Raw genomic sequence first — 17786 nt, forward strand, 5'->3', positions numbered from 1 at the left:
TTCATTGGTAATTAGCCAGGATTAGCTGTGTGGAGTCAGAGTAGGGGAGGCAGACGGAGATGAAAAAGCTAATTAGCAATTGTGCAGAAGAGCGCTAATGACGCTAGCAACACACACCAATGGAGGAGCGGCTGGGAATGCAGGCAGCGTCCCACCGAGAGAGAGAGAGAGAGAGAGCCTGGAAGAGGCTAGAACGCAAACACATTCCTTCAGAAGATAGACCATTTAAAATACACCATAACTGCAACGCTTGAGACCAGGAGTCGGGCTGCGGTTAGCTTTCCATGGACTGGGATCCAATCACTTAAATCTAATGATTTAGACCACTGGTCCTCAAAGTGGGGTCCAGGGACCCCAGAGGGGGTCCTTGGTTCTCCAGCTAAATTAGCTGAATTACAGCTTCAAAATCAGTTTATCCACTTTAACCATAGGCTATTCACGGTCAAATACAATTAGGGGGGGTCACTGATATAGGCCATATTGGTAGAGATGCTGAGGAAAGTAGGCTGTTCAATACTACCCAGGAGACAAGGTCTGGGCTGTACATATTCTAATGTAGCAGGATGCTGGACCAGCAAGGGCTCAATGGAGACCGCACTGCAAAATATTGATTACACATTTGTCTAAATACCACAGACAAGACTGTATATTCCTCATCTATCCAGTGCACAGTACATTGACTGTACACATTTACCCTATAATGGGTATAGACGCCTTATCAGACGACGTCACACTGATAAGAAACAGCATGCGCGCGCATAAAGGCAGCAGAAGAACACCACCTCTCATAAGATGCAATGGAAAAGTTCTAACTGCACTCACGTGTAAAAAATGTCCCATCAAACTTCCAGATGCTGTTTTTCTCCCAGTGTGGAGGAAGAAGGATTAGGATTTTTATTGTGATCTCTCGCCCTTGAAATATATAATCCTTGGTTTCTGTTGTGTTTGAACAATAATAGCAATTCAAAACAGTCCTCAAAACCACACCTCCAGTCGCTGTCATAAGAACGGGAGGTGCGCTCATGATCACGGCAGCAGAGCCTATTTGTGCACGGCTGCACGCGCACCTGCAGCCCATCAAGTATAATTTATGCTTCGTCCCGCGATGGTGTCGCGCACGCAGACCTCTATGCTCACAACAGTCGCATCTGCGATGCGATGTGAGCTTGTATATCAGCTGTTCTCTGTGCGCAATGCTGTTGGGCTTTGAAGTATAAATGTCTCCTAGGGTGCACCTCACTAGCCAACTCACGAGAGGAGGTTGAATGGACTGAAACCAGCGCTCCCCAAAACAACAGGTTTGGAGATCTGTTGGGAATTGATTACATGAAACAGTCACCCGTGTGCCCTGTTTGTAAACAAATAATTGGTCTATACAGTAGTGCCGCTCCGCTACATTCAACCAACACCAGGAAACCTGCGATTGGAACCCATGGGTCTCCCTCAAGGAAAGGAACACTGAAGCCAAACATCATATCCACTAGCCAAGGCTTTTGGTCTTCCAGGCAGACGCTCCAAACCACCCTGCTAAACACACGTTATAAATTATTAAGATCAATTTATTTCACCTTCGGGATCTAAGCCACGAGTCAACATATATATGCGTCACGGCTACCGTCTTTATCATGCGGCCCTGTCTGGGCTGTCTCTCTCACTTCCTCATTAATCATGGCGGGCTGGGTGGACTGATGCGATTAGTCATGTCATCGATTTCATCGTTGGGTTGGAGAGAGAGAGAGAGAGAGAGAGAGAGAGAGAGGGAGAGAGAGAGAGAGAGAATAGCCCCCCGAGCAAGCCGAGAGGCTCTGGCTCGCCCGCCATTGATTTCGGTTCACCCCAATTTATTTTAATCACTGTGCTAACCGGGACTCTGGGCTATGAAAGGAGGCTGCTGCTGCTGTCTCATGTAGTGGAGTAGAAGTATAAAGTATTGCAAAAAGTACCACACAATTTAGCTCTGGTCCATAGCCTTCTACTGCTTCTACGATTCTGCCTGCAGTATAAGGCTATGGGACTTTCAGTTTTAAATCTCCAATCGAAATCAGACCAGCCTCTCCTCTTTAGCGTATTTTAAAAGAACGTTTTTGCTACTCACCAAAACAAAGGCAGGTTGTGTCATTAGAAAGCCTACTTTCCTTAGTGGACGCACTCTGAGCCCCCCACCACACGTATAAACGGTACTTTTTGTCCAGAAAGGGATTTTTTTTCACCAGAGGAAAAATATTCTCTATGAGGCAGTTCTCTGGGCAATATCGGTAGAGTTTGGAGTAACTAAAAGTATTTTTTTCCCGGTTGAAACAAGAATCGTAGAAGCAGTAGAAGGCTATGGACCAGAGCTACACACAATTGTACTTAAGTACAGCACTTTAGTAAATGTACTCAGTTAAGTTCCACCACTGGCAGCATGCTAGATGTATTTATTTTTTCCTTCATGGCACCATGGGAGTGCCTTTTTTATGCTGGTGTTGCTGCGCGCCTGCCTCGTCAGACCTGCGTGTGATAATATATTCTCTTTCATGGCGTTTCAAATACAGACATATTTTCACACTTCAGCCTGTGCATATTCCTGTAAACATCCAGAAGAACGCCAATGGAGAAAGTGGATGGGAAACCTTGCCAAAAGTGCTAATGATAAACTTCAAAGGAGGCTTCTGGCTCTGGTCTTTTTTTTCCCCAGCTGTGGCCTGGCGGTTGCACGCGGCGCTAAGTAGCAGCAAATGCGTTTGAACACAACACCTGTGGGCTGGAAGGGAGGGGAAGGTAGGGAGCGAGAGGACTGGCTGGCTGGCGGTGGCTTCTGCTACCACCAGCGCTTTACTCGCTAACAAGCGTATAGCCGAGTCGATGCGGCCCCGGTGGGGCCAATCATCAGTGCCGCGGGTTCCCGCGGGAGGCGGAGGCCCCCGTCTCTTTCTGCGTTTGATCTGCTTCTCTGATTCAGGATGGCTGTAAATGTCACGGACGGTTGCAGAGACAAGAGGAGGAGGATGTGGAGACAGTTGGGGGAAGTTGAGAACTGAAAACACTGACTCAATGCCTGTCAGAGCAGATCTAAGGTATACGGCAAGGTCACCTGGCAGCTGGCCAGTAAACATTTCAACAACTATAGGCTATAGCAAAGGCTAATATGGAAACTTTTTAGTGAATAATGCATCCAGAAATGACTGCTCAGTGCTCCCTTTTCATTTTTATAATGCCCTTTGATCAGATTAGCATTTTTTTGTAGTTATATAATAATCAACACAGAGACATTTTCATAAATGAAGGATTTTGGTTTATTTTACATTTATAATCACTTATAATGATTTTAATTTAGAATTACATTTTGCTACGGCGGCTGCCATACCTTGCCATAATAACCCCGTTGAGGCGTGCTGCTGGTGGGGAACTGATTTACTGTACACTAAAGGGATACACGGACCTATGACGATTAGCCAGATCTAGCGCTCCTCTAAGTGAACTCCGTGGGAACCCGGGGACTGATTTACGGAGAGGTTTCGCCGCTGCATACGCCGCTGCCTCGGGTCTTTCCACAGCCAAGACGTATAGCATCAACAACAATTCATCCTCCCCGGCACGCAAAATTACGGTGACAGTGTCATTAGTTCTCTAATTACCTTTCTCGCAGTGCTTTCCCTCGCGTCCCATGGGGCACTCGCATTTGTAGCCCCCCTCGGGCAGCACCTGGCACTGGGACGACGGATGGCACCTGCTGGGCTCGCACGGGTCATGGGCGTCAGCACACGTCGGGCCTAGACACAAACAGACACACACACACACGCAAAAAAGAAATCAACCACATGAACCGCATCAACCTCATGAAATTCTCTAATCATCGCTGTCGGGCAGAAAACAATAATCTGTTTCTTGTCATGTTTTTTCACATTTTACCCTATTTTATACGTTATTCGTATAGCAGTGTAAAAAATGACAAAATTTGCAAGATATAGTAGTAATGACTGCTTTTTCCATTTCTGAAATTTTTTTTTTTAAAAATTCGTGGAGAAAGACCTACGTACATACTGTAGGGACGCCTGGTTGAAAGTGGTTAAGTGTGACTGTGGGTTTCATAAAATATTGAACCAATGAGAAGTAGGGGTGTCCCAATACACTTTTTTCACTTCTGATCCGATCCGATCCCGATACCTCAATTTCTGTGTTAGCCGATACCGATACCGAATACCGATACCAGTGTAGTGATCTCATGTTGTGTTTATAGCTATCTAGCTATAATATATCTCGTATTGTGTTTATAGCAGACTCCTCACTCAAATGTGCACTTGCAGTTTGGGCAACTCCAAAGCAAACTCCACATGTCCCAACATTGTATTTACCTGCCATAGTGTCAACCCCTTACCCCTGTGTCGGATCGGTGGTTAGACTGGCATATTCACCGATACCGATATGACCCGATATGACAAATAAGGGCCGATCCGATACTTTTCCCGATACCGATACAGTATCGGGACATCTCTACTGAGAAGTATTGACAAGAGACTTTGGACAAACAAGGTTTCCACCCGACAGCAGCAACGATATTCTTTCATGTGAGAGAAAGCCAAAGGCTGCAGCATGCAGGGAGAGAACAGGCTTAGAACCCCCCACTCCCGTTAACCCCTTTTGGACTGAGGTCGATTAAAAAAAAAGGCTTCTAAATCCTAACATTTTTCTGAAAAACCCATTTTTCTATGTCAGCGGTGCTCAACCTTTTTCATGTCAAGGACCCCCAGAATTATCTCTATTGGGCCACGGACCCCCATCTCAAAATATGTAGTTCCAGGGACCCCCCCAGAAGCAAAGATTTTAGTTAAAAATGTTCGCTCTGAAATATATATTCAATGATTTGCGCCACATTTTAACGATTTTTCAAAAATAGCAGACCTACAAGCTCGTAGCGCTCCACTCGGTGGTGCGCTACGAGCTTGTAGATCTGCTATTTTTCAATAGCTAAATTATAACATAATGTTTAAAACACCAAAAGGGGTTCCCGCCCAAAATGGGTTAATAGAGGTCGTTCTCTAATAGGATTTGGAGATATTACTGTATAACTGCACCCGTCCAGATTAGTCAGTGGAGAGCGCCATCCCGCCACGCGGCTGCGTTTCTGGGCCAGCGGCGGGCAGCGGGAGAGAGGTTACTCAGTACGCTGCTCCAGGGTCTTGAACTCTGCCCACCCACCCGCCAGGATTCTGCCGTCATTACCTTAGCAGCGGGGGGGCCGCGCGTGGCAAAGGGGGTGGGGGTTGGGGGGGGCGCGGTAATGAACCTCTCCCCGCTGAGTTCTGAGGGCTCTCCCTCGCTCTGACTTGATCTCCGTCGGAGGCTAGTCTTTCATCCGTCCTCTCTCTCTCTCTCTCTCTCTCTCTCTCTCTCTCTCTCTCTCTCTCTCTCCGTTGTGAGTATATCCTCTCTCCTCTTTGCTCCCGAGTCGCGCTCTCCTCCTCTTTGTGTCTTTATCACATTTAGGCCTGACGTCGAAATAAAAAAAACGTTCGCTCTGAAAGAATAATATATATTCAAAGATTTGTGCCGCATTTTTACGATTTTTCAAAAATAGCAGACCTACAAGCTCGTAGCGCGGCACTCGGTGGCGCGCTATGAGCTTGTAGATCTGCTATTTTTCAATAGCTAAAGTATAACATAATGCTTAGTCCAGAATAGGTTATTCACCCACTGAACCTCTCCTTACTATTCTTTACCTTCTGTCTCTCTCTGCAACGCCGCACCACAAACGACCTCAACTAATCCACGTCAGACAGGATGGTGTTTTTTTTATTGCCAACTGCCTTGTGCAATTTTACTCTTTTGAAATGTTAATTTAAAATGCATACGGTGTAACTTTTTCAATTAAACAAAAGTTCCTTTTTTATACTAGACTGGGCACCGGTCTACTCGGAACAATGCCCCACTTGGATATACAAATGCTGTTTGTCTGTCTGTGTCCGCACAGCTTGTATCAATGCAACAATACATATAAAGAAAAGTTTTGTTTGATGAACTGAATACAAATTCAACTGTAAACAAGGCCTTGGGGCTTTTTTGGGGAGGAGCTTTAGTTTTAACAATAATTGTGTAATCACCCTCTCTCCCTTTACTGCACGCTTGTCCACCCTGGAAACAGTGTTGATTTCGTCGACTAAAACGAAAGATGTTCGTTGACTACCTTTTTTCACTGACGAAAACTAAATGGAAACTAAATGAAAACTAAGCTATGATGACTAAAACTAAGACTAAATATATTGACAATTTCGTCAAATAAAAACTGGACTAAAATGTTAGGAAGGGACTAGTGGACAAGAGATCCAGTATAAGTCATTTTACACTTGGTTGCATGCTGAAAATAGCAGATCTACAAGCTCGCGACGCATTGTGAGCTTGTATATCTGCTATTTTCAGTGTAAAGTGTAAAAACACGACGGCATCAAGGCCCGCCAAAATGCATTTTAGTCGACTAAATCAACTGTAGATTTAGTCGACTAAAACTAGACTAACACGAAAACATTCCAGGTGACTAAAATTTGACTAAAACTAAATGAAAAAAATTCAAGAGACAATGGGCAGTATTATGCGTGTCTTAAGTACCAGGTCTTATGACTTAACTTAAGACCTGGAGGCGTGGTCAATGCTGTTTGGCCACTCAGAATAGCCAAATGGCATTGATCACGCCTCCAGGTCTTAAGTTAAGTAATAAGACCTGGTACTTAAGACACGCATAATACTGCCCTATGACTAAAACTAAAATTTGCTGCCAAAAACAACACTGCCTGGAAAGTCCTCTTGGTTTCCCACCACAAGGCTTGTTCTTGGGGAGTTTCTTCCCATCCCATCTCCAAGGAGAGCGGGTGTTGTTTGGTTTCTTTTGTTAAACGTAGGCCATGTAAACCCCCTTGGAGATTTGAGCAGTGATTAAGAGCTATGCACATAAACCTGAGCCATTAGGCAACAGCGTCCAGTCTGCCAGGATGACAGAATGATTGACCGTTCCCCCAGCGCAGGGGCTAGTCTCGCTTTCACTTATCAAGGCTGCTCCCCCCTCGTCCTGTCCCTGGGGGCTTGTATGTAGAGCATACAGTACATATTTCATCCAATGTCATCATTACAGCAGGCTCTGCTCGCTGTTTGTTCATGGCCATGGAGCAGCAGATCACAACCCTTTCTAGATCAGGACCCACTTGAATACCAATGGAACTAACATAGTATAGGATCAATGGAACTAACATAGTATAGGCTACTTGAATACCTCGGATCAATGGAACTAACATAGTATAGGCTACTTGAATACATCGGATCAATGGAACTAACATAGTATAGGCTACTTGAATACCTCGGATCAATGGAACTAACATAGTATAGGCCAGGGGTCCTCAACTAGAAATGCTGAAGGTCCACTAATAATTTTTGAAAAAGACTAAGGTCCGGTCCCATGAGCGCGACGCGGGCCACGCAGCAGCCAGCGGAGAGCGGGGCTCTATATTTTTTAGTACAGTCACACCAAGGCAAGCTTATACGAATCGGATCCCTTTTTATTTTTTATTTTTTATCAGGGTCCACAGAGAGGTGGTCCGCGGTCCGGTCGTGGACCGCGGTCCGCCTATTGAGGACCCCTGGTATAGGCTACTTGAATACCTCGGATCAATGGAACTAACATAGTATAGGCTACTTGAAGAGGATCAATTGGACTAACATAGTATAGGCTACTTGAAGGGGATCAATTGGACTAACATAGTATAGGCTACTTGAAGAGGATCAATTGGACTAACATAGTATAGGCTACTTGAAGAGGATCAATTGGACTAACATAGTATAGGCTACTTGAAGAGGATCAATTGGACTAACATAGTATAGGCTACTTGAAGAGGATCAATTGGACTAACATAGTATAGGCTACTTGAAGAGGATCAATTGGACTAACATAGTATAGGCTACTTGAAGAGGATCAATTGGACTAACATAGTATAGGCTACTTGAAGAGGATCAATTGGACTAACATAGTATAGGCTACTTGAAGAGGATCAATTGGACTAACATACCTGTAGTATAGGCTACTTGAAGATCCTACTTTGTTTTTGCCAAAGTACATTTTTAATGTTATATTGTGATAAAAGTCTTTTTGCCAATTATTTAGGGGGCCCACTTGCAATATCCTCACGACCCACCAGTGGTCCTTGGCCCACACGTTGCAGTGAATCAGTGATGTGGAGCACCACAACACAGTACACATTTCATCCAATGTCATCATAAAAGCACGCTGCATGCGTCCATGTCCATGTTGGCCACTGACAGAAAATGTTTCAGTCTCTGAGTCGGCGTGTTGTAAACACAATGTTAACAAACATGAAACCCCAGATATATCAAAGTTTGGTTTTTGCAAACGTATTTTTTTCCCAGGTCCCCCCGAGAAAGTTTTCTTTCTCTGGCTGGCTCTGCTCACGTCGTCTTGGCTGTGGACGTTTTGTGCAGTCAGAGAGGGTCTGCGCTGCAGCGAAAGCAGAGAAGGTTTTCCACGCTTGGCTGGGTTCTAATGGCGGCTACACTCAACTACACTCTCTCTCGGAGCCGCTTATCCCATTTTGGGCGGGAACCCCTTTTGGTGTTAGCATTATGTTATGCTTCAGCTATTGAAAAATAGCAGATCTAGAAGCTCGAGCTTGTAGGTCTGCTATTTTTGAAAAATCGAAGAACGACTGACATAGAAACATAGCTTTTTCAGAAAACTGTCAGGATGTAGAAGACATTTTTAGAATCTGATCTCAGGTCAGAATGGGTTATTAGCCGCAAGCTGGTGAACTGCGGAGGTGGAGGCAGGAGGTGTGGGGGGAGTAGGGGAGGGTAAAGGCCAGTGCACTGAGCTTTGGTCTAAGCCTCTTTCATGTTTGCTGTATGCTGCAACAAAAGTTTCGTCTCCCAGAGTCTCTAGAACTGGAAACAGAAGTATGATTTACACTGAAGGCTAAAACAGACCGGCTATGAATGGCGCTACAGCCGCCCCCCATTATTGCCTAGTATGTACAAACCCTGCACCGATGGTGCTAGATGTGCGGCCTGTTCCAGGCAGCTTCATGTCCAGCACTGTGACCCCCTTTCCACCGGCTGGTTCCCAATGGGAACCGGTTCAGTTCTTTTTGGTTCTTAGTCCATGAGCCAGAGCTCCAAAATTGGTGAGAAAAACTAGACCTATATTAAATTGTTTAAAGGATCAATGCAAGGATTAATGCATGATAACCCTTCCACAGTAGTAGCTTTTTCATATTTTCGATTATTTTGCATATTTTCCTACATAATGCCTCATTTGCATATTTAAAAATGTAAAATTTGTAATACAATAAATCATTGTCTTCGTGTAAGTACTCAATTGGGGAAGTTTCATGGTGATAACAATCTAATATAGGTATGGTTTTGCCCACTCAATTCATAATTAACGTTCCAATTTTGGAGCTCTGGCTCATGGACTAAAAACCAAAAAGAACTGAACCGGTTAACCGGTGGAAAAGGGGCCTGTGTGTGTTCTCATGGTGTTTTCCCTGCAGCTCACGGCACTTCAAGTTGGCGCATGCACTTCACGCACGTGAATAATGTGTCAGGTCGCTGTGCAGCTGGACATAACTTTAGTTGTGCGCCGGTGTAGTGTGCCAAAAAGGCCTAAAAATCTACAAGCTTGTGAGCTCGTAGATCTAACCGGGAGGAATGGGTCACGGTATTACTGTAGCTCTCTGAGTTGTAAGCACAGTGGGACTCTGACTCCATTTTAGTCTCATCATGACTTGATGTTGAAACAAAGCCAACTTACAGCGTCTGTCGTAGTACAGCTCCTACACAGCAGGATCCTGAATGCTGCCGTGTACACGAGATATCTTGCCCGATTATGAACTTCAGATTCAATAACAAACATATCGTCTTATGTAAGAGTTAACTTTGGAATCAATGTTCTACCTTGATCTCGAAATTGCTTATAGGCTCTCAACTCTGACTGACCATAACACGGCATTTAGACTTAGTCCTTAGATGACCTTTTGTCACTCATCACTGTACGATTTATGATGGACTCTAAGATCTCTAAATGTTAGAAGATATAATAACTGGCTTCAGCCTAATATGAAATGTACCTATTTCAATTATCCTTAACCCATTTTGGGGCGGGAACCCCTTTTGATGTTTTAAACATTATGTTGTAATTTAGCTATTGAAAAATAGCAGATCTACAAGCTCGTAGCGCGCCACCGAGTGGCGCGCTACGAGCTTGTAGGTCTGCTATTTTTGAAAAATCGAAGAACCACTGACATAGAAACATAGCTTTTTCAGAAAACTGTCAGGATGTAGAAGACATTTATAGAATCTGATCTCAGGTCAAAAGGGGTTAAGAACACTCCTTAGCTAGATCACTAGCTAAGGAGTTACTAATTAGATGACTTCTAATTATAAAGTTGGACACTCTGCTCAGATCAATTGTTCTGTTCCTCGTGTTAAGACAACTATTGGCAAAAGAGCCTTACTTTTGAAATCTCTTTTGGACTCTGGTATAATTGACCTGTGGATAATAGATCCATGTCATCATTAAGTTAGAAGAACACTTTTATTAATACATTTCATTGGTTGGTTCGATATTTATAAAAACCTCACAAAATTAAACGTTTCTACTCGACTTTAAATACATTCTCAAAAGTAGCTAAAATAGCAGAAGCTCACAATGCATTCATGATGCATCATGCAGTGGTGGAAAGTAACTAAGTACATTTACTTAAGTACTGTACTTTTTGAGGTATTTGTACTTTACTTGAGTATTTTCAATTGCCAGTACTTTTACTCCACTACTCTTATTTGAAAACTTTAGTTACTAGTTCCTTTGTAGATTTTGATTATTATTACAAAAACATACAGTAAACCACAATACATTTCGTCCATTTTCTAAATATTGTTATTTTGTTATTTTAAAACTCGAAACGGGACATTCTCCATAATGAGTACTTTTAATTTTGGTACTTTGAGTACATTTTGAAGCCAATACTTTTGTACTTTTACTAGTACATTTTGAATTCCAGACTTTTACTTGTAACGGAGTAGTTCTATATTGCAGTATTGATGCTTTTACTTAAGTAAAACAAACATTGAGTACTTTTACCCCGCATGCAACACTGGCACCATGAGAAGGTGGACTCACCCCAGAAGCTGCTGGTGCACTTGCAGTGGAACATCTCGGCCTCCTTCACCAGGCAGGCGGCTCCGTTCTTGCAGGGGTTCGGCATGCAGGGGTTGTTGCCGCACTCGCCCACGCCGCTGCCGAACAGCACGTCCCCATGGCTCTCCTGCAGGTTGTACACGCGGTTGTTGACGTCCAGCAGACGGATGCAGCCCACCAGGCCCGTGCCCACCGAGGTCCTCTCCTTCACACTGGACCCAACAGAAGACACGTCGCACCGTTAGGCTGAGCTCAGACCTTTAAAACATTGCTGCATGCTTGTTGTATGAATGCTGTGAGTGTCATGGCCGCCCCAATGCATTTCCAATGGAAGTCACATGGTTTGAGGACTACATTTTGGACTACAAAATGTAGTTGTATGGCTTTCGGCTGTGTTTCGACTGCGCCCCTCCCCCTCATACAACACAAGTGTTGTGTCAGACCATGTGTGACACAACATTTGTGTTGTACGGCTTTCGGCTGTGTTTCGACTGCCCCCCACCCCCTCATACAACACAAATGTTGTGTCAAACCATGTGACTCCCATTGGAAATGCATTGCGAGCTTGCATCAGCTATACATCTCATACAACAAGCATACATCAGTCTGTTGCGAAGGTGTGAGTCGCCCCTTAGGAATACAGGACAGGAGTCAAGCTGGTGCTCGCAGGAGAGATAAAAGTAGTAAATACTACAAAGTATTGGCGGTGCTTCTAGGATGAGCGGGGAGAACAGAGGCCCCGCAGCATGGTTTTAGAATGCAGCATTCGAGGATAGAAACACAGTGTTTGGTGCTGAATTTCTCTCACAGAAACTGTAGATTAGAACACTAAACATGGGTGATTTTCACCCGGACAATTATGTTTACGTGATTTTCATAATGTTGCTGATGTCTGAGGTCTATTTTCCTTTTTTAAGTGGTGCAACCACTTCCTTAAGTGACTATGTGTGTGGATGGGTGGATGGCTGGGTGGGTGGCTGGCTGGCTGGCTGGGTGCGTCTGAGCACGAAAAAAGCATGGTTGTTTTTCACCACCTGTGCGCAACCTAACACACACACAAACACACGCACATATTAACTGTATATATGGTGATTTTGGGTGTGCCAGTACAGTACAGTACCGGCACCCTGGGTGTGTTCCTGTGGGTCTGGAACTCCCCCCCCCCCCCCCCCCCCCGGGAACCCCCACACGGAGTTGCACCACTTACTTCACATGGGTGTGATTTTTTGTGAAAAGTCAGGATGAATGATTAAAGAAGAGTACCTCAAGTTGCCATGTATTGCTGTACTATTTTGATTAGAAGTATGTTTTATGGAATATTTGACATTAGTTAAAATACACCCGAGTTTAGTGATGGTTTGATAAAAAGGATGTTTAGTGTTCTAGGGATAAGCATGAATCTCCCACATAAACATGAAACATTAGGGCTCTATGTGATGTCATTAGACGTTTCGGAGAGTCTTACTCCGGCACCAGGTCCTCCGTCACTCCTCCAACAAACATGGCGGTGTCGAGGTTGAGTCCGTCGGTACCGCGGGGGCTCTCTCCGTTGATGGCCGACTCGTTGTCCACGCTCAGCGTTGCCGTGCGTCGAATGCGGCTCACCACCAGCTGATGCCAGCGGCCCGGCTTGATCATAACTGTGCTGACCAACGTGCCTGTACCCGAGCCTGTGTTGAACCTGTGGGAATGAAAAAAAAATATATATATATATTTTTTTTGTTTGGTGTTCAATCACACTCCCATTAGCGGAATGATTTTCTTTATTAATATTTTTCCCTTTGGTATGTGTTACGAAGGATACGAGATGTCACTCAGACGTCACCACAGTGACGTCAGAGGCGACATCTTCAAGACTATAAAGAAGAAGAGCCTCGTAGGTAAGGGTGAGATAAGCTATTGATTCTGGTTATAACACTATACTTTACGGACAACTAGAAGATAACCATTACATTCAACCGCCTACTTCAACCCCCCCCTGGGTCTGAATAAAGTATTGAATTGATACGATATTAGGCCCTGGAAGTGCTCTTGATATCAGGCCCTGGAAGTGCCCTTGATATTAGGCCCTGGAAGTGCCCTTGCAGGCATAAGTTCAAATCTATCCTATGTGAAGACTGAGTACTAGTGTACCTCTCCTGCTGTCTGTCTGCCACTCAACTGTCTGTCCTACACTGTCTCCCTCCCAGCTCTCCTACTGTCTGTCTCTCCTACACTGTCTCCCTCTCAGCTCTCCTACAGTCTGTCTCTCCTACACTGGCTCCCTCTCAGCTCTCCTACTGTCTGTCTATCCTACTGTCTGTCTCTCCTACACTGTCTCCCTCTCAGCTATCCTACTGTCTGTCTCTCCTACACTGTCTCCCTCCCAGCTCTCCAACTGTCTGTCTCTCCTACACTGTCTCCCTCTCAGCTCTCCTACAGTCTGTCTCTCCTACACTGTCTCCCTCTCAGCTATCCTACTGTCTGTCTCTCCTACACTGTTTCCCTCCCAGCTCTCCAACTGTCTGTCTCTCCTACACTGTCTCCCTCTCAGCTCTCCTACAGTCTGTCTCTCCTACACTGTCTCCCTCTCAGCTGTCCTACTGTCTGTCTCTCCTACACTGTCTCCCTCCCAGCTCTCCAGCTGTCTGTCTCTCCTACACTGTCTGTCTCTCAGCTCTCCTACTGTCTGTCTCTCCTACACTGGCTCCCTCTCAGCTCTCCTGTCTGTCTGTCAACACCTCAGTAACCTCAGGCTGCGTCCCATCTGTCCTCAAGTCAGCCAGAGTAACACCACTCCTCAAGAAACCAACCCTTGACCCCTCAGATGTCAAGAACTACAGACCGGTATCACTCCTTTCATTTCTATCAAAAAGCATTGAACGTGTTGTCTCCAACCAGCTCTCTCTCCATCTCTCACATAACAACCTGCTGGATCCCAACCAGTCCGGATTCAAAAAGGCCCACTCCACAGAAACTGCCCTGCTGGCAGTCACAGAAGCACTACATGCTGCCCAGGCTGCTTCCCACTCTGCAGTCCTGATTCTCCTAGACCTATCAGCAGCATTTGACACAGTGAACCACCAGCTGCTCCTAGACACCCTAGCGGATCTAGGCATCGGCGGGACGGCACTAAAGTGGTTCTCCTCTTACCTCACCGACCGGACCTACCAGGTCTCCTGGAAAGGTCTGTTATCATCCCCCCGAACCCTCCAAACTGGGGTCCCACAGGGATCTGTACTTGGTCCCCTCCTTTTCTCACTGTACACTAAATCCCTTGGCACTATCATCTCTGCTCACAATATATCCTATCACTGTTATGCCGATGACACACAACTGTTTCTATCCTTCCCCCCCTCTGCCACCCAGGTGGAAGAGCGCATCACTGCTTGCCTGGCTGACATCTCACAGTGGATGTCCTCCAACCACCTCAAGCTGAACCCAGACAAGACTGAGCTTCTCTTCTTCCCAGCTAAGTCCTGCCCGATGCGGGAGCTAACTATTTCCGTAGACAACGCCCTGGTAACGTCTGTCCCAACAGCCAGGAACCTTGGTGTTGTCCTGGACAGTCAGCTCTCGTTCAAAACTCACATCACAGCTGTCACTCGATCCTGTAGGTTCACACTCTATAACATACGACGAATTAGACCGTTCCTCACCCAGGAATCATCCCAGCTCCTAATCCAGACAACAGTCCTGTCAAAACTTGACTATTGTAACTCTCTCCTTACTGGCCTACCGGCATGTGCACTGAAGCCTCTCCAACTGATCCAAAATGCCGCAGCTCGCTTGGTCTTCAACCAGCCAAAATTCTCACATGTCTCCCCCCTGCTCCGCTCCCTGCACTGGCTCCCGGTCGCTGCCCGCACAGAATACAAAACTCTGATGTTGGCATTTAAAGCAACCAAAGGTATGGCTCCCCCATATCTTGCCAGCATGATTGAACCCTACAAACCCTCCCGCGCACTCAGATCAGCCAACGCAGGGAAGCTGGAAGTACCCTCACTAAAAACGCCGGGACAACGCTCCACACGTCCCAAACTCTTCTCCCTTCTGGCCCCAAAACTGTGGAATGCACTTCCCGTTGCAATCAGAACTGCAGCATCACTCCCGATCTTCCGCCGTAGTCTGAAAACCCACCTTTTCAGACTCCATCATGGCCCATAGCACTTACCCTACCCCCCTTAGACAGCACTTCTTAGACTTATATAGCATTTGAAACAGACTTATAGCATGTCATGTAGACAGCACAATAAGTGCATTGTATGTAGTCATAGCACTTCATAGTAAATATATACAGCATAGTATAGCATATATGTATAGTTTATATGTATAGTGTCATTATATAGATATGTTCTAGTTATAGTTTATATGTATAGTGTCATTATATAGATATGTTCTAGTCACGTTCTTAGCTTACGCATGTTTCGCGATAAATGCATTTTACATATGTGATGTATTCCCATGCTTTTTGTTCTTGCTTAATGTAAGTCGCTCTGGATTAAGAGCGTCTGCTAAATGCCTAAATTGTAAATTGTAAATTGTCTGTCTCTCCTACACTATCTCCCTCCCAGCTCTCCAACTGTCTGTCTCTCCTACACTGTCTCCCTCCCAGCTCTCCTACTGTCTGTCTCTCCTACACTGTCTCCCTCTCAGCTCTCCTGTCTGTCTGTCTCTCCTACACTGTCTCCCTCTCAGCTCTCCTACTGTCTGTCTCTCCTACACTGTCTCCCTCCCAGCTCTCCTACAGTCTGTCTCTCCTACACTGTCTCCCTCTCAGCTCTCCTACTGTCTGTCTCTCCTACACTGTCTCCCTCTCAGCTCTCCAACTGTCTGTCTCTCCTACACTGGCTCCCTCCCAGCTCTCCTACTGTCTGTCTCTCCTACACTGTCTCCCTCCCAGCTCTCCTACAGTCTGTCTCTCCTACACTGTCTCCCTCTCAGCTCTCCTACTGTCTGTCTCTCCTACACTGTCTCCCTCTCAGCTCTCCAACTGTCTGTCTCTCCTACACTGTCTCCCTCTCAGCTCTCCAACTGTCTGTCTCTCCTACACTGTCTCCCTCCCAGCTCTCCTACAGTCTGTCTCTCCTACACTGGCTCCCTCCCAGCTCTCCTACTGTCTGTCTCTCCTACACTGTCTCCCTCCCAGCTCTCCTACAGTCTGTCTCTCCTACACTGTCTCCCTCCCAGCTCTCCAACTGTCTGTCTCTCCTACACTGTCTCCCTCTCAGCTCTCCAACTGTCTGTCTCTCCTACACTGTCTCCCTCCCAGCTCTCCTACAGTCTGTCTCTCCTACACTGGCTCCCTCCCAGCTCTCCTACTGTCTGTCTCTCCTACACTGTCTCCCTCCCAGCTCTCCTACAGTCTGTCTCTCCTACACTGTCTCCCTCTCAGCTCTCCAACTGTCTGTCTCTCCTACACTGTCTCCCTCTCAGCTCTCCAACTGTCTGTCTCTCCTACACTGTCTCCCTCCCAGCTCTCCTACAGTCTGTCTCTCCTACACTGGCTCCCTCCCAGCTCTCCTACTGTCTGTCTCTCCTACACTGTCTCCCTCCCAGCTCTCCTACAGTCTGTCTCTCCTACACTGTCTCCCTCCCAGCTCTCCAACTGTCTGTCTCTCCTACACTGTCTCCCTCTCAGCTCTCCAACTGTCTGTCTCTCCTACACTGTCTCCCTCCCAGCTCTCCTACAGTCTGTCTCTCCTACACTGTCTCCCTCCCAGCTCTCCAACTGTCTGTCTCTCCTACACTGTCTCCCTCTCAGCTCTCCTACAGTCTGTCTCTCCTACACTGTCTCCCTCCCAGCTCTCCAACTGTCTGTCTCTCCTACACTGTCTCCCTCTCAGCTCTCCAACTGTCTGTCTCTCCTACACTGTCTCCCTCTCAGCTCTCCTACTGTCTGTCTCTCCTACACTGTCTCCCTCTCAGCTCTCCAACTGTCTGTCTCTCCTACACTGTCTCCCTCTCAGCTCTCCAACTGTCTGTCTCTCCTACACTGTCTCCCTCCCAGCTCTCCTACAGTCTGTCTCTCCTACACTGGCTCCCTCCCAGCTCTCCTACTGTCTGTCTCTCCTACACTGTCTCCCTCCCAGCTCTCCTACAGTCTGTCTCTCATACACTGTCTGATCTTCTACTGTCCCTTTTCTACTATCTGGCTCAATAAAGAAGAAAAATGGCCCAACTCTCTTATTAATAACGATAATAAAAAAGTGTGGGCAATGCATTTTCTTTCTTTTTCATGAGAAAGCGAGAGAAGGACAGGAAAGGACACCACCATGTCCTCCTGTTAAGAAAATTGAGTGAATTAAACATTCAACATTCACATCTTGGTTGAAAAGAGCGTTTTTGTGTCTGTGCACCCACACATGCACCATTATTGAGCTGAGACCAATTACCTAGCGGGCGTAATGAGTTCTTCTCCCCGCATCCAGCAGTGGGAGGTAATCTGACCGTGGCACTCCTGGATTGACTCAGTGCCTCATTTAAAGCATTTAGGCCTGACGTCGAAATTTAAAAAATGTCTTCTAAATTCTGAAAGATGTTTCCGTATCAGTGGTGCTCAATATTTCATGTCAAGAACCCCAAAAATGATATGTAATCGGCCACCGACCCCCCATCTGAAAATATGTTGTTC

At 46.0% G+C, this 17786-nt stretch overlaps 1 protein-coding gene across 1 annotated transcript in view; it reads right to left on the reverse strand.

The window, feature by feature from the left end:
* The window catches only part of agrn (agrin), a gene marked incomplete at its 3' end in the record, with an annotated part of 389991 nt that overhangs the window by 38831 nt on the left and 333374 nt on the right, over window positions 1–17786 (reverse strand). Inside the window, exons 13-15 of the mRNA XM_079493547.1 lie at window positions 12639–12854; window positions 11156–11385; window positions 3618–3752 (exon numbers count right to left, since the gene is read on the reverse strand). Of these exons, the coding sequence (XP_079349673.1) occupies window positions 3618–3752; window positions 11156–11385; window positions 12639–12854 (581 nt within the window). The remainder of the gene's footprint in view (window positions 1–3617; window positions 3753–11155; window positions 11386–12638; window positions 12855–17786) is intronic.

This window comes from Electrona antarctica (genome assembly GCF_951216825.1).
Source record: "Electrona antarctica genome assembly, chromosome: 2".
NCBI classification, from domain to species: Eukaryota; Metazoa; Chordata; class Actinopteri; order Myctophiformes; family Myctophidae; genus Electrona; species Electrona antarctica.